The 14,918-nt window shown below is 34.9% G+C and overlaps 1 protein-coding gene across 3 annotated transcripts in view; it reads left to right on the forward strand.

Moving 5' to 3' along the window:
* Positions 1–14,918, forward strand: part of RFX7 (regulatory factor X7) — a 135,308-nt gene that overhangs the window by 55,643 nt on the left and 64,747 nt on the right. For all 3 annotated transcript variants that reach the window (XM_058737641.1, XM_058737640.1, XM_058737642.1), the window contains exon 3: positions 4,133–4,166. In XM_058737641.1, coding sequence (XP_058593624.1) covers positions 4,133–4,166 — 34 coding nt within the window. The remainder of the gene's footprint in view (positions 1–4,132; positions 4,167–14,918) is intronic.

The raw sequence follows: 14,918 nt of genomic DNA on the forward strand, positions 1-14,918 counted from the left end.
AAGGAGGGTCATGGAATAACTAGACCTAATTTTTAAAGCACTAATAAACTTAGAGTGGTGACTCAGAGATAGACACATAGATTAATAATAAAATAGAAAAAAAGCCACAAGTAGGTTCAAGCACACGTGAAAACTTGGCATAATAAAATAGGGTACAGTTGGCTTGCCAAAAAGAGTGTGTATGTGTGTGTGTATATATAAATATATATATATACACACACACATACCATACCATGCATAAGAATAAATTCTAATTTGAATAAAGATCACAATTGAAAAGCTAACTTCAAAAATTTTAGAATGAAATATGTCTTTAAAACTACATAGGGGGCACTTGGGTGGCTCAGTCAGTTAAGCATCCAGCTCTTTCATGATCTCGCAGTTTGTGAGATCGAGCGTGAGATTAAGCCTCACATCAGGCTCTACACTGCCAGTGTGAAGCCTGCTTTGGGATTCTCTCTTCCTCTCTCTCTGCCCTTCCCCTGCTCATATGTGCACATGAGCAAGCGCTCTAAATAAATAAATAAATAAATAAATAAATAAATAAATAAACATTTAAAAAAAAACTTTAGGTAGGATGTCTTAAGATAAAAAACATAATCATAAAGGAAAAAAAATTGATAAATTTGACTAAATCAAAAATTTTAACTTTAGTAAGATGTCATTAAAATGCATCATTAACAAAGTTAAGTATATGTAAAAGAGAATTAGTGTCCAGAATGTATAAAGAACTACAACAATTTAATAAGAAATAGTCAACTCCCTTAAAAATGGGCAAAGAATATGAACCAGCAATTGACAGAGGAAAGAGCCTATATGGCCAGTAAGCAGGTGACAAGGTACACAGTATTGCTAGAAATTGGGAAATGATAAATTTTAAAAATTTATATTCCTTAGAATAAGTATTTAATATATGTATTATATGTCATGTATAAATGGCATTTATTTGTGCAATTTAATAGGAAAATAGGGATTATCATATACTGCTGATGGAAATATAAATGAATATTACTGCTTGGGAGAAGAATTTGGTAATATATAATAAAACTGAATAGATACATCCATGAGACCCAGAAAATTAACTTCTGAATTTATAACTGAGAGGTTTTCACATGTGTACACAAGGAGACATGTGCAAAGTTTATTGCAACATTGTAGAAAAACTGGAAAGTACATAACTGGCTTTCAGTAAATGTGAAATGGATGAATAAATTTGATATACTCATCCACTGGAATACTTTTCAGACATTATAAAAAATGAATGCATTTCATCAAACTGTAGATCTCAAAATAATGTTGAATGAAAAAAGATAGTTGCAGAATATATATGTGTGTGTGTGTGTGTGTGTGTGTGTGTGTGTGTGTTTGTGTATATATATAATGTAAGGGCATTTATATAAACATGTAAAAGCTTCTTGGAACAACAGTGTATGTTGCTTGTAGACATTTGTGTATCTCATACAAATATTGAAATATCAACTGGGAAAGTTACACATCAGATTAATAAGTTGTCTTTGGGAAAGTAGTGAGGTATGATATGAGACTGGACAGAAGATCAAAGGGGACTAAAAATCTATATCCTTCTATTATGCTTGTGTTAAGTATGAGATAAAAAATCATCAAAAGGCTAGGTCAGGTGATTGCCAAGGTTCATATCTAGCTTAGAAGCACTTTCACTTTACTTTTCAAGTTTATTCTTTGAAAGGCTATCTTTTATACATAATTTTTAGCGATTTACCAAATTGTTTGTGATAAGAAGACATAGTCATCCTCTTCAGATATCCTGTAGAGCAGGTTTCTGATAGAAGAGGAGTATATCTAGAGTGATGCTTTAAAAATGAACACATTTTCAATTTTATATTAATTTCTCTACAAACCCTTTTTTTTTTTTTTTTTTTTTTTTTTTATTCATTTTTGGGACAGAGAGAGACAGAGCATGAACAGGGGAGGGGCAGAGAGAGAGGGAGACACAGAATCGGAAACAGGCTCCAGGCTCCGAGCCATCAGCCCAGAGCCCGACGCGGGGCTCGAACTCACGGACCGCGAGATCGTGACCTGGCTGAAGTCGGACGCTTAACCGACTGCGCCACCCAGGCGCCCCTCTACAAACCCTTTTTTAAGTGATCCGTCTTTCCTAAGAGTTTTCTTCATATGGGGGACTGAATGTTTTTGTCATTTATTCATTTAACAGATTTTATTGAACACCTAACATGTGCCAGATTATAATACCCCAGGGAGCAAAACAGATAAAGCCTTCTTTCATGGAGTTAAATTCTAGTCAAGGAAGATAGCCGGTGACAAACTAATAAAAATATAAAATGACTGGTGGTAAGTGCAATAATGAAAAGTGAAACAGAGCAAGGAGGAGAGTGATGGAGAATATTTTATCTGGGAAAGTCAGGGAAGAACTATCTGTAAATGATAACATCTAGCAAAGTTATGAAAAAAATGAACAGATAGCCATATGGGAGAAAAGTCTTAGAAGCTGACAGAAAACGCCAGTACAAAGGCCCTGCACCAGCCTTGAGAAAATAGCACCGAGGATAGTGTGGCAGGAGCTGAATGAATGAGGAACAGAGGAATAATAGGAGATGAGATTAGAAAACTAGCTGAAGGCTGGGTCATCTGGGGCTTTGTTGGCCATGATCAAGACTGGAGGGAAGGACTAATGTGGTTTGGACAAAGAATCACTCTGGCCATTTTGTTGACAATAGCCCACAGAGTTGTTGGGGCAAGGAGGGGGAGGTGTTAAGGAAAGAAGGAGGGAGACCGTTTAGGTTACGGTAACACTTTAGACAGGAAATGTTGGGGGTTTAGAAGAATGTGGTGAACAGTGTTTGGATTCTTTATTTTTTAGGAGCAATTCTTAATCTGTAGATTACTCTCTTATCTCAGGGAAATTGTGGGAGTTACTAAGAAGAGAAAAAAAAATAGCACACTTTAGCTGCTAATGTGTTATAAACTATACAAATCCCAAAAGATTTAAAAACCTCTAAAAAGTCTTCCGTGGGATTGTGGGAAGGGGATTTCATTTCCTCTTAAGTGGAGGTATCATTTGCTTTTCTTGTTCTTTTTAGTTATTCTGATTTTTGCAACTAAACTAAATTAAGTCATACTTTGTTCTTTAAAACGTGAAATTTGAAATCTCAATACAAATGAAAAATTTTGAGGTTATTGATTGCATTGACTGTAATGAAATTTAAATGTTGATTTTTTACTCTATAGATTAACTGCATAGCTGTATAAAGAGGCAAATAACCATTTTTTTACATTTATTTGACTAGAATCTTTTATGAGAGATAATTTTGTTTATAACATCTTTTAAGATATAAACTATCTCTGAACTTTATATGTGATTTCATTGCATTTGAACTTTAATGTGTTATAACAAAATTCAGATGACAGTTAAATTATTTTATACTGACTTCATTTGTATTCCGTATTAATAATTCACTTATTCAGTGGCTCAGTTAAATTGATGTATAGTGCCTTTATTTGGATTATTTATTTCTTTTTTTAATTTGATTTTTTTAATGGATTATTTATTGCTAAATACATTATCCCCTTCCAATTTATTACCATAGTAGTTAATCTTTATTACTAATTTTATGTCTACGGATTCCTTTCCCTAGGCTGTGTGCCTGTGCATGAGCGAGCGTACATATGTGTGAATGGGAGGGAGAAGAGGACAAGAGAATCTACTTTATAACAAGTCTTTAGAAATACAGATAATATTACACCATTATGGCTTTTAAATGCCAAACAAGTCATTTTCCAGAGTGGCAGGCATTGAATAAAAATCATAATTCATTATAAACTCTCTGTCCTATTTCTATGTATAATAATACATATCTGCATTTTAGTATGTCTCTAAAAACTTAATCGTTTATTCAAAACATCTGTTAGAATGATACATTGTAACAGTAATAGGTTGACTGTAGCAGTGAACTCAAGATATTTTGATCATGCTTTAGGGCTGAATTTAGTACAGTGAATGGGAAATAGATGTATGTTATACTTTGTGAAAGATGCAGTTTTAGGGTATTATGCCTAATGTTAAAAAAGAGTTTTACTATTTCAAATATTTAATAAATTTATCATTTTTATTAACCTAACTTTCTTTTTCTTTTAGCAAAACTGTACAATCTAAAGTGGACTGCATTTTGGTAAGTAAAATAACTAATATTAAAGTTCTTTTGTAATAGCCTTTTCCACTATATCAAATATATTATTCTTGAGTAAATATTTATTTTAAACATAACTCAATTTTAGCAAATAAAATTTGACATTCAATTACAACCCTATTGGTGAACTGGCTACAAGCTATGTAGATACTTTCCTATATCTCATCAATAATGAAATCACAACCTGAGGCTGTTGCGTGTTTTTGAAGCTTACTGGCTTTTACTTAAGATGTTTGATGGTTTAGTTTTGTTGATAGCATGCATATTTTTCCTATTTAGGTTGCTAGACATTAGGAATTAAAGCCAAGATAATAGTTCTAATTTATGTTGCAGTTAATAGAACTCTTAAAAATGAATTTAAATGAGAGCCTTTTTAAATGCTTCATGGATTAATTTTTGTTGGTATACTTTTCATGTTTGGTTTGATGGCCTTCAGGAATTAAAACCACAACAATAGTTTAAATTAAGGTTGTATTTGTAGTTCGTTAGCTCCTCTCTTGAACATGTGAGGGTAGGACATGAAGCTACTGGGGCTACTGGAATAGTGCTGATGTCTTTAATGAAATCTCTGCTAATGGAATACTCCCTAGGCTCTAAAATGCTCAGTGACTCTGCACTGTTAGATTTCCCCAGTGTTCTTGTAGTTAGTCCTCTTCCTAGTTTTTTGTGACATCAGAACTTTCTTATTCAGGTTTCCATGTTCCTTATAAGCTAATTTTTTTGTGGGAAAGGGAGGATCTTTACTGTCTGGTGCTGAAATAGTATGTAATATGTTATTAGCTTATGAAATTATTATGACCTTATGATATTATTAGCTTATTAGCTTCTAGGTAGGTGAATAAATGGGAAGAGTTCATAGGAGAGGTGGTAATTTGATCAGTTCTCCTGTGCTTTTCTAACCTAATAGTTGGGATTAAGTACTTCATGGAGATGTTTTTCCTTGTTTCTTTCACTTACCCTTTCTTCTTTTTTTCTTTATTGGCCTCACAATAACCCTCTGAAGTAGGTAATCTTGTTACCTTCCTTTTATAAATGAAGAAACATGCTGTTCGCTTCGGAAAAATAATTAAACACCTCTGTCTAGCAACGCTAGCTAGATACATGGGATTCAGAATAAAAAGGACGTATTCCCTTGCTCTCAAGAATTCACTGTTGATCACAGTGTCATATTCAAGAGTGCTGTTAAGACCTAGGAAGATAGTAATTTGGGATGGAGGGGATGACTTTGCACCCAATCCCCAGAGGATTTCCTATCTGCCCCAACCCTCAAGAGTTTCATTGTTTATCACTCAGTAGTTATGGCATACTGCTTTCTTTTCAGTACCTGAGATAGTGTTGGAGGATTATTCAGCTTTTGAAGAAGACTGGTAGAATTTGTAAGATATGACATTTATAAAATACTAAATGAGAAAAAGGCTTTTAAAAAATCTTTCAAGAGTTCAAAATTGTTTATATGTTAGCATAAGGTTTAAAGTTATGTATATTTGATGAACAAGATAGTAAGATCTCTGTCTTCATGAACCTTATAATTTATTGAGTGAGGTATATATTAGATGAAGTCAAATAAATGAACATTATAACTTCAGATAATGATAAATGCTATTTATCATTACAAAATTTTTGTAAAGCAAAAGGAGGCAAGTCATGGGGGTAGGGTAAATTTAGATTGGATGATCTGAGGAAATGGCATTTGAGAGGAGAATCCAGCCTTGTGTGATGATTTGCCTGTGACACTTACTAGGCAGAGAGAATAATAAGTACAAAGATTCTGAAGCAGGAAGGAGTTGGGGACATTTACAGAATACAAAGTGCAGTGATCTGGAACTTACAGAGAGAGGAGAGAATGATAAGAGAAAAGTTCAGGTAGGGAGAAGTTTTTTCATAGGGTATATTTGGCCATGGCAAATAGTATGGATTTCATTCTCAGTACATAGAGAACCAATTAAAGGGTTTCAAGTAGGAGAATAGTATGAAATGAAAATTCAAGGCTCTTGCTCCCATGATGGCAGTGGAAGATGGAAAAAAAGTATACGGATTCAAGGCTTATTTTGTATATAAAGCTAATAGACCTTGCTTGCTTATGCATTGAATGTGCAGGGAGAAACAAAGAGGAATCAAGGATAATTTCTTTCAGTCTAAAAGATTTCGTTTAATATTTCTGGTAAGGCATGTTTGCTTTTAATGAATTTTCTTGGTTTTTCTCTGTGAATGTCTTTATTTGCCTTTGGTTATAAAGGATAGTTTTGCTGGAAACATAATTCTTTATCAACAGGTTTTTTTCTTCCATCACTTTGAATATGTCATTCTGCCGCCCTTAGCCTTTGTTGTTTCTGATGAGTAGTGAGTAATTTATCATGTTGTTTTCATGTGCATGATGAGTTTTTTTTCTCTGGTCCATACCAAGATTTATTGAAATTCATTCACTTGCTTGTTTGCTCACCCATTTACTCTAGCTTTCAACACTTTTTGTGTTACATGTGTATGTACGGATCACTTTGTGTTTATCCAGCTTGAGATTTGATGAATTCACATTTATAGATTATTCTGATTGGGGAAGTTCTCAGCCATTATTTCTTCAAATATTTTTCTGTTCCTTGAATTCCCCTCTCCTTCCAAAGCTTCCATTACATGTATGTTGAAATGATTAATGTTATCCTTTCAGTCTCCGAAGCTTTATTCATTTTTCTGATTGTCTTTCTCAGTGTTCTAGTTTCTCTGTCTTTATTACAATTCTCTTTATTTGAATCATTGTCATCATGTTTTCCTGTGTATATTTAAACACAGCACCCTTATCCTGGCAGTACTACTGTCCGGATCATATGGGATAGGTCATGGGAGTAGACCAGGCAAGAATGACACAGACTGTCAACAATTAGTACCTAAAGTTCAGTTTTTAATGACAAAACATTTCTTAACATGTTGTTTGCCATTAGTGCCCAAAGCCCTAAAATTGTTCTTCTTGACAGTTTATATCATTATATAGTTATTTTAAGGGGAGGATTTGCTGACCTCATTTTCTAGATTCCCCAGCCTTCTCACAAAGATTTTATATGTTTTCTTGTAAAATTTTATTATTTTAGCTTTTTCTATTAGGTCTTTTTCTGTTAACCATTGTGATTTAAATTTGTGTTTTATATGAGGTGAACTGCAGTCTTTATCTTTTACCATATGTATGGATATCCAGTTGTTCCAGTGCCATTTATTGAAAAGTCCACCCTTTCCCAGTCACCTCCTATGTCAAAAATAATCGTGTGTGTGTCCTTTTCTCTCCTCTTTTTTCCCATCCATTGCTTTATCTTTCCTTATGACGTCACCACACTGTCTTTTTTGTGGTAGCTTTGTAGAAAGGCTTGATATCAGGTAATATAATGGTTGACATTGATTTTAGCATTTCCATGGAAATTTAGATTTGTCAATTTCTTTCTTTTTGTTTGTTTGTTTTTAATTTATTCATTTTTGAGAGACAGAGACAGAGCACAAGCAGGGGAGGGGCCGAGAGAGAGGGAGACAGAGATTCTGAAGCAGGTTCCAGGCTCCCTGCTCTCAGTACAGAGCCCAATATGGGGCTCTAACTCAAGAACCATGAGATCATGACCTGAGCTGAAGTCAGATGCAAAAAAAAAGGAAAAAACATAAGTCGACTGGGATTTTTGATTGGGATTACAGTGAATTTATAGATCAATTTGGGGTCAGTTGACATCTTAACAACAAGTCTTTTAATCCTTGAGCATGGTATATCTTTATATTAGTTGGTTCTTCTATAATTTTTCACAACAGTGTTTTGTAGTTTTCTATGTATAGGGTTTATATTATTTATGCTTAACTTAGACCTAAATATTTTAATACTTTGGATGCTATCATGAATTGTATTTAAAAATGTTTGTTATATAATGTTTTATTGCTAATATTTGTGTAGACCTTGTAGTCTGAAAACATACTAAGTTTATATATTATATTCAGAGGCTTATATGGAGAATCCGTTGGATTCTCTATAATCTGCAGGCAGTCTATATCTGCAGGCAGGCTGACCTACAATGAAGCAAAGCATTCCTAAGGTTACTCTTGTGTGGAAAAGCAAAGGACTGTCCATAGGTGCTTTGACATGACAAAAAATACACTAGTGCCAATTGTGGGCACCTTGCAGTGTTCTGAAAAATTACTGACTGGCAAACACCGCAGCCTGAGACCAAGCATCCGAGCATGGGAGACAATCACCCACAATCCCACAGCGAGTGAGAGAGAAAGAGAGAGCCATCCGCTCAGTTGTGATCATGTGACATTGGGCATCATGTAGTACTCGTATTGCAAGACATCGCTTGTTTATGAAGTTAAAATTTATTAGAAATGTTTGCTCATTTTGCAGAACACTCACAGAACAAGTTACTCGCAATCCAAAGTTTCACTGTGTATTCAACTGTCATTGGATGGAATGTTCTTAATCTAACACTTAGGTCCAGTTGGTTGTTTTTTTTTCAAGATATAGGGATCCTTTTCTTCCCCCCTTATTTATGTTACAGAGAGGGATACTAAAATGTCTCTCTTGTGATGGTTAGTATTTTTTTCTCTGTGATCCTGGCAGATTTTGCTTCATGTATTGAAGCTATTATTGGACATAAATATGTAGAAGTATTATGTCTTCTTTGTAAATTGGTTCTTTTATTATTATGATGTTTCCATTTTTATCTCTGATAATATTTTTGCTTTGAAGTCTGCTTTGTCTGCATAACCTTCCCCTCTTATAATTGGTGTTTGCTTGTAAGACATATCTTTTTCGACCCTTTTTTTATTCTTAAGCATTATAGGTCTTTATGGTCAAAGTGTGTTGTTGCTGTTGATGACATCATATACTTGTATCGTTCTTACCCAGTCTGACAAGCTTTATCTTGTTACTGCTTACTTGTATGGTTGAGTGTACACATAAGATTTTGCATTTATTTTCTTGTAAGTCTACTGTTAGTTCTCCTAGTTTTAGTTTATCTGAAAACAAAATCCTTTAATTGCCCTTCATTTCAAAGGACACTTCTTTGAACAAAGAATTCTAGTATTTCTTTCATCATTTTAGCAGTGGTGATTCACTGTCTTCTGGCTTGCACAGTTTCCATTGGGAAGTTTGTAGCTATTCTTGTTTCCCTGTATGTAATACATTCTTTTTTATTCTCCTTTAATATCTTGTAAGATTGTTTATTAGTGGTTTTCAGCGGTGCTATTATAATAGCATTAGTATGATTTTCTCTGTTTTTGTCTTGCTTTTTGTTCATTGAGCTCCTCAAATGTGTGAGTTTATATTTTTCACCAATTTTCAAAAAAATTCCTAGCCATTGAAATATTCTTCATTGCCCCTTCCATCCTGGAACTCAAAATAGGTCACAAAGGCTATGCTTAGTTTTTTTGTTTTTCTCTTTTTGCTTCATTTTGGATAGGTTATATTTCTTTATTATCACATTCACTAATATTTTCTGCTGATGTGTCTAATCTGCTTTAAATCCCATTGAGTGAATTATTATCTGTTTTAGATCTTGAATTTTTCAGGTCTAGAAATTCTACTTGGGTATTTTGTTTTGTTTTATTGTCCATTTCTCTTCTTATTAAACCCTTGGGCATATTTATAATACTTTCTTTTAAGTCCTTGTTTGCTAATTATATTATCTCTAAGTCTGTTTTATTTACTGATTTTTTGTTTATTGCAGTTAATGGGTCATGTTTTCTTCTTTGCGTATCTAATTATTTTTAATTTAGTATTTATTTGTTTGTTTATAGTGTGTGGGTTTTGTTCTCTTCCTTTAAAGTGTATTAAAGCTTTCTTTGGCCAGGAACTAAATTACTTGTAGGATAGTTTGATCCTTTGCTGTGTTTAAGCTTTGTTGGGGCAAATCTATAATGGCATTTATGTTAGAATTTAGCTTTTATACTAAAATATAATTTCTGGTGTCTATACTGTATTCCTTGGATGTTCACTGAGATCTCTCAATTCTGTCTAATCAGAATTTGAACATGTCATAGACAAATACAGTTCCCTGGTGATTCTGTACCCAGCTTCATGGAGGTTTTCTGTACTCATACAGTTTAATATTCAGCAGTAGATTCCAAATCTACATGATTTGTGTAGATTTTGAAGTGATTTCATATCTTCCTTTTGGTAGTTTGCTTTCTCAAATAGTGATCTGTGTCACTTTAGTGTATCAGTACTTGGCCATGTTCTGCTTGATTTGCCCCTCCTTGTACCATTTCACAAGTTGCCTTCAGATGGAATTATCTTATTTGTGTCTTTTCTCTCAGATGTAACAGTTCTATGCTAAAACAGTTGTTGGGTATGTTTTGTTTAGGTTTTTAGTTGGTGAAGCTGGGAAAGGTGCTCCAGTGTCAGGTACTCCTGTGTGGCCACATTCATAAGTCCATTAATAGATATTTTAAAGATTCAGTAAAATGTGCAGGTCCCTTCAACCCCCTTCATTTCCTAGTGAGCTGTCATCTACTCTTCTCCACAAAAACTGTTTCAAACTTTTAAACTAAAGTTCCCAAACTCATTTCTTCTCTTACTGTCAGCAGATGATCTCACCTCCTACTTTTCTGAGAAAATAAGAAGACACAGTGAAGGTATTCCACAAAATTAACACTGTTTCTTATCCCCAACTCACTAGTTGCTCACTTCTGTACCTATTGTATCCCTTCTCTTTTCTCCTAATAATAGAACTATCTTTCTACCTTTCTGAAAGTTGATCTCTGTCTAGGCTCTGATCCCATACCTTCCTATCTCAGAATTCCTTTATTCTCTTCTCCTGGTTTTTTTTTTTTCTTTCTCATTTTCAACTAGCCTTTTTCTGTTAAAAGTTAAATGGTTAATCTTTTCTCATCTATTAAAAAAAATCCTTCTTGAAATTCACAACCGTTCTCTAGCTACCATGTCTTCCTTCTTTCTTTTGAAACCCATTCTCATGCCTCACCCACTCTTCAACTCCAGCAACAAGTCTTCCAGTAACCACTTCTCTGACACCTGTGTTTACCAAGAAGACCATGAATAGTCGGTCTCTTATTGCTAAATATAATGGTCTCAGTCCCTAATTTCACCACCCTTTTTCACTTGACTGTTGATCATTCCCTAACCTTCCTCATTTAGTACGTTCCTATTCTTTTCATTCCTTAGATACCACACTATCTTGGTTTTCCTGCTACATCTTAGGCTGTTCCTCTCCAGTTTCCTTCAAGAGCCTCTAGTACATGTCTACCTGAATTGTCTGCATTCTGTCTGTATTTGCCCATGATGATTTCATCTACTTTGATGGTTTCAATTAATGTCACTATGGTGATGTCTGCTAATTATACATCCCCACCTTAAGGTCTAGATTTCATCTATCCATCAAGTTTACCAGAATGTCCCATAGTTACTTCAAACTCCTCTTTTCCAGAACCAATCTCATTGTATCATACCCCAATTCTGAACCTACCTGTATTAGTTTCTTATTGCTGCTACGACAAATTACCATAAACTTAGTGGCATAAAACAAAACAAATTTATTACAGTTCTGTAGGTTAGCAGTCTGACACACCTCACTAGGATAAAATGAAAGTAGCATCAGGGCTGTGTTCCTTTTGAAAGCTGTAGGGGAGAATCTGTTTCCTTGCCTTTTTTAGCTTTTAATGGCTGTGTCTTCAAAGCCAGTAGTGGCTGCTCAAGTCTGTCTTACACTGCATTACTTTGACACTTCTCTTTTTGTGTGTTCAGAGTTCCCTCAGGCTCCCTCTTATCTGAACACTTGTGATTATATTGGGCCTACTGTATAATCCAGGATAATCTCTCCATCTCAAGGTCCTTAATCACATCTACAAAGTCCCTTTTGCCATGGAAGGTAACAGATTTACTGTTTTCCTGGAAAGAGAAGATTAGGACATGAACATTCTTTGTACCATATTGTCTTAGTGGATGTACTCATTCATCCATCCTAAAAACCTGGTAGTCATTCTTCATTCTTATCCTCAGTGTACCTCATATCTGGTCAATCACCAAGTCCTATCAATTCTGCCTCCTTAATTGATCCATTTTTGTCCGTCCCTACTGCTGCTGCATTAATCCAGGTTGCCATACTTGTTAGAAATACTGCAGCTATTTCTCTGCTTCTAGACTCTTCACTTTCATTCTGTCCTCTGCAGCACCATTATAATCAGCTTTATAAAATGTGCATCTGTTATTTTATACCCTTGCTTCACACCTCTCACCAGATCCCCATTATTCTTTGTTAAGTCATGGGAGACCTTTCATACTCATGTCTTACTTCTCTTGTTTAACCTTACCTTTTTTCACTCCCTCCACAGGCTCTCATTAAGGCATAGCGAACAGTTGTGAAATAAGAGAATATATACTCTCTAGAATAGTGCTGTCCATTAAAACATGGCTAAGGAACACTTAAAATGTGGCTAGTGTGACTGAAGAACTGAATTTTTATTCCATTTAAGTTAATTTCAAGTGAAATAGCTACATGTGACTAGTGGCAACCAGTTTGCGTTGTGCAGGCCTGGTTCTCAGGCCTCGTTGTGCAGCAGTGGTTCTCAACCAGAGGCATTTTTGCCCCCTATGGGACATTTGACAATATCTAGAGACAGTTTTGATTTTCAACAGAATGTGCGACCAGCATCAAGGAGGTGGAAGACAAGGCTGTTCAAACATTCTACAAAACACTAGACATCACCCTGTAACATACTTATCAGCCCAAAATTGTTAGTAATGTTAAAGTTGAAAAAACTCTGGTCTAGACCATCTCTTCTTCTTCTTCTTTTTCTTTTTCTTATGTTTTAAGATTCTTAGGTATCACTCCCTCTGGAATACCATCTGTGATTTCTTAGGTCTGAGTTTGATACATCTGTGTCCCATATTATCCTGTGTTTTAATTACCTTTCTTGGTATTATGTAGTCATCTCTATGATAATTATAATAAGCGTTTTTATTTGTTCTTAGCTTCTCAAGTGTAGGAATATATTCATTATAATATGGGCAAAGGCATATGACAATGATCAATGCATATTTGTTAGGTATATGAATGAGCATAAACTAATCAATTATTAAACATTGCAATTTAGAATATAAAGAAGGTTGCCACCTTCATTTTAGGCATTTTAGAGACCTTAAACTTGCTAAGATATTTGAATTTATTTTTTGGAATTACTTCACAGTTTGCCAGTAAGAAAAGAAACTTATTTCATTGTTTTGGAGGAAAAGAACATTTTTTCTTTTTCTGACATTTTCCCTTTTTTCTTGTTCTACTCTACTTACATATACCCCTTCCTTTCCTACTCTCCTGTTAGGAGATAACCATCCTGAGCCACCACCACTCTCCTTTACAGAATACAGATGGGGAACTAAAACTTTACTGCATAGATGCAGGAAGGACGCAAGCAGATGAAGTGGAACTAACAAGCCAGAAACTAAGGAAACTGTTTAGCAGTATAGCAGAATGGCTCAGAGCCGAGGCTATAGAATGAAACAGACATGAGTTTGAATCCTTGCCCCAGCCAATATTACCATTACTGTTTGAATTTGGACAATTTTAACCTAAATCAGTTTTGTAACAAAGGACATAATAACAGTACCTATCGCAGAGTTGTTGTGAATATTAAATGAGATAATTAGTATAAATACAGTGCCTGGCACATAATAAGCACACATGGCAGCTTTAGTTGATGGTGTTATATGTGTAAATTGATAATATGGATCTAATTGACTTAAATTACCATAAATTTGTTTTTAGAAGTCTAAACATTAGTTAAAGACACATGTTCATCATCACAGAACATACCGTTTAAAAATGAATGCTGCCCATATGGAAACACTGAGAGGAGAGCATTGAATCCCTGAAACCTCGTGAATGGAAGATGGAAAAGGTTGGGAATCTCCTGGCTAAAGCCTTCTGAGAAGCCAGAAGGTGCATATTGTAGAACAGATGCCAGTGTCAACACTCCATACTCTCTCTTCCTCCAGGCCTTTGTAGATGCTATTTCCTCTGCCAGCTGTGCCCTTCTCAGGTTTTTTTTCACTTGGATAACTCCTGCCCCTTCTTTTGGACTCGGTTCAGAAACCTCTTCAGAAAGTTTTGTTCATCTATTAAGAATGAATTCAGCTGCAGATAACAGAAAACCCTATTGGTGGCTTACAGAAATAAGAGTTTGTGTTATCTAACAAGTCCAAAATTAGGCATTCTAGAGTGGTGCAGTAACTCAACAATGCCACCAGAGTCCTAGGTGTTTTGTTTTTTTTGTTTTTTTGTTTTTTTGCTGTGTCATCTTTTGTTCCAGTCACATCGTTGATGGCTGCTGCACTTATCTGCCTTTGTCCAAATGGTGAGGCAGGAAGGGAGGAAAGGCAAAAGAGCTTTCTTCTAGAGACGTTCTGTCTTTATTTTAGGATACTTTACTTCCCTTCTGAAAACCCACTTCAGAAACTTCAGACTCCAGAGTAATGTCATTTGGGTACTCCTAGCTGTAAGGGAAACTAGAACATGGAGGATTTTTTTTTTTCTAGCCTCTATATGAAAGGAAGACAAAGAAGAAAATGGTTAGCAATTTATGTATATATGTACATATATACTAGTTCAACCTATCTGCATTACCTTCTCATTTAAGAGCCCCTGCTTTCATGCACCCTATAAAACACTCTGTACTCCTCTTAAAGCTCTTACCACATAGTATGCTAATCACCAGATTAATTTGTTTTCTTCTCCAAAAATAAGCTTTGGAAGTAAAGACTAT

Source organism: Neofelis nebulosa, chromosome 7 (genome assembly GCF_028018385.1).
Source record: "Neofelis nebulosa isolate mNeoNeb1 chromosome 7, mNeoNeb1.pri, whole genome shotgun sequence".
NCBI lineage: Eukaryota > Metazoa > Chordata > Mammalia > Carnivora > Felidae > Neofelis > Neofelis nebulosa.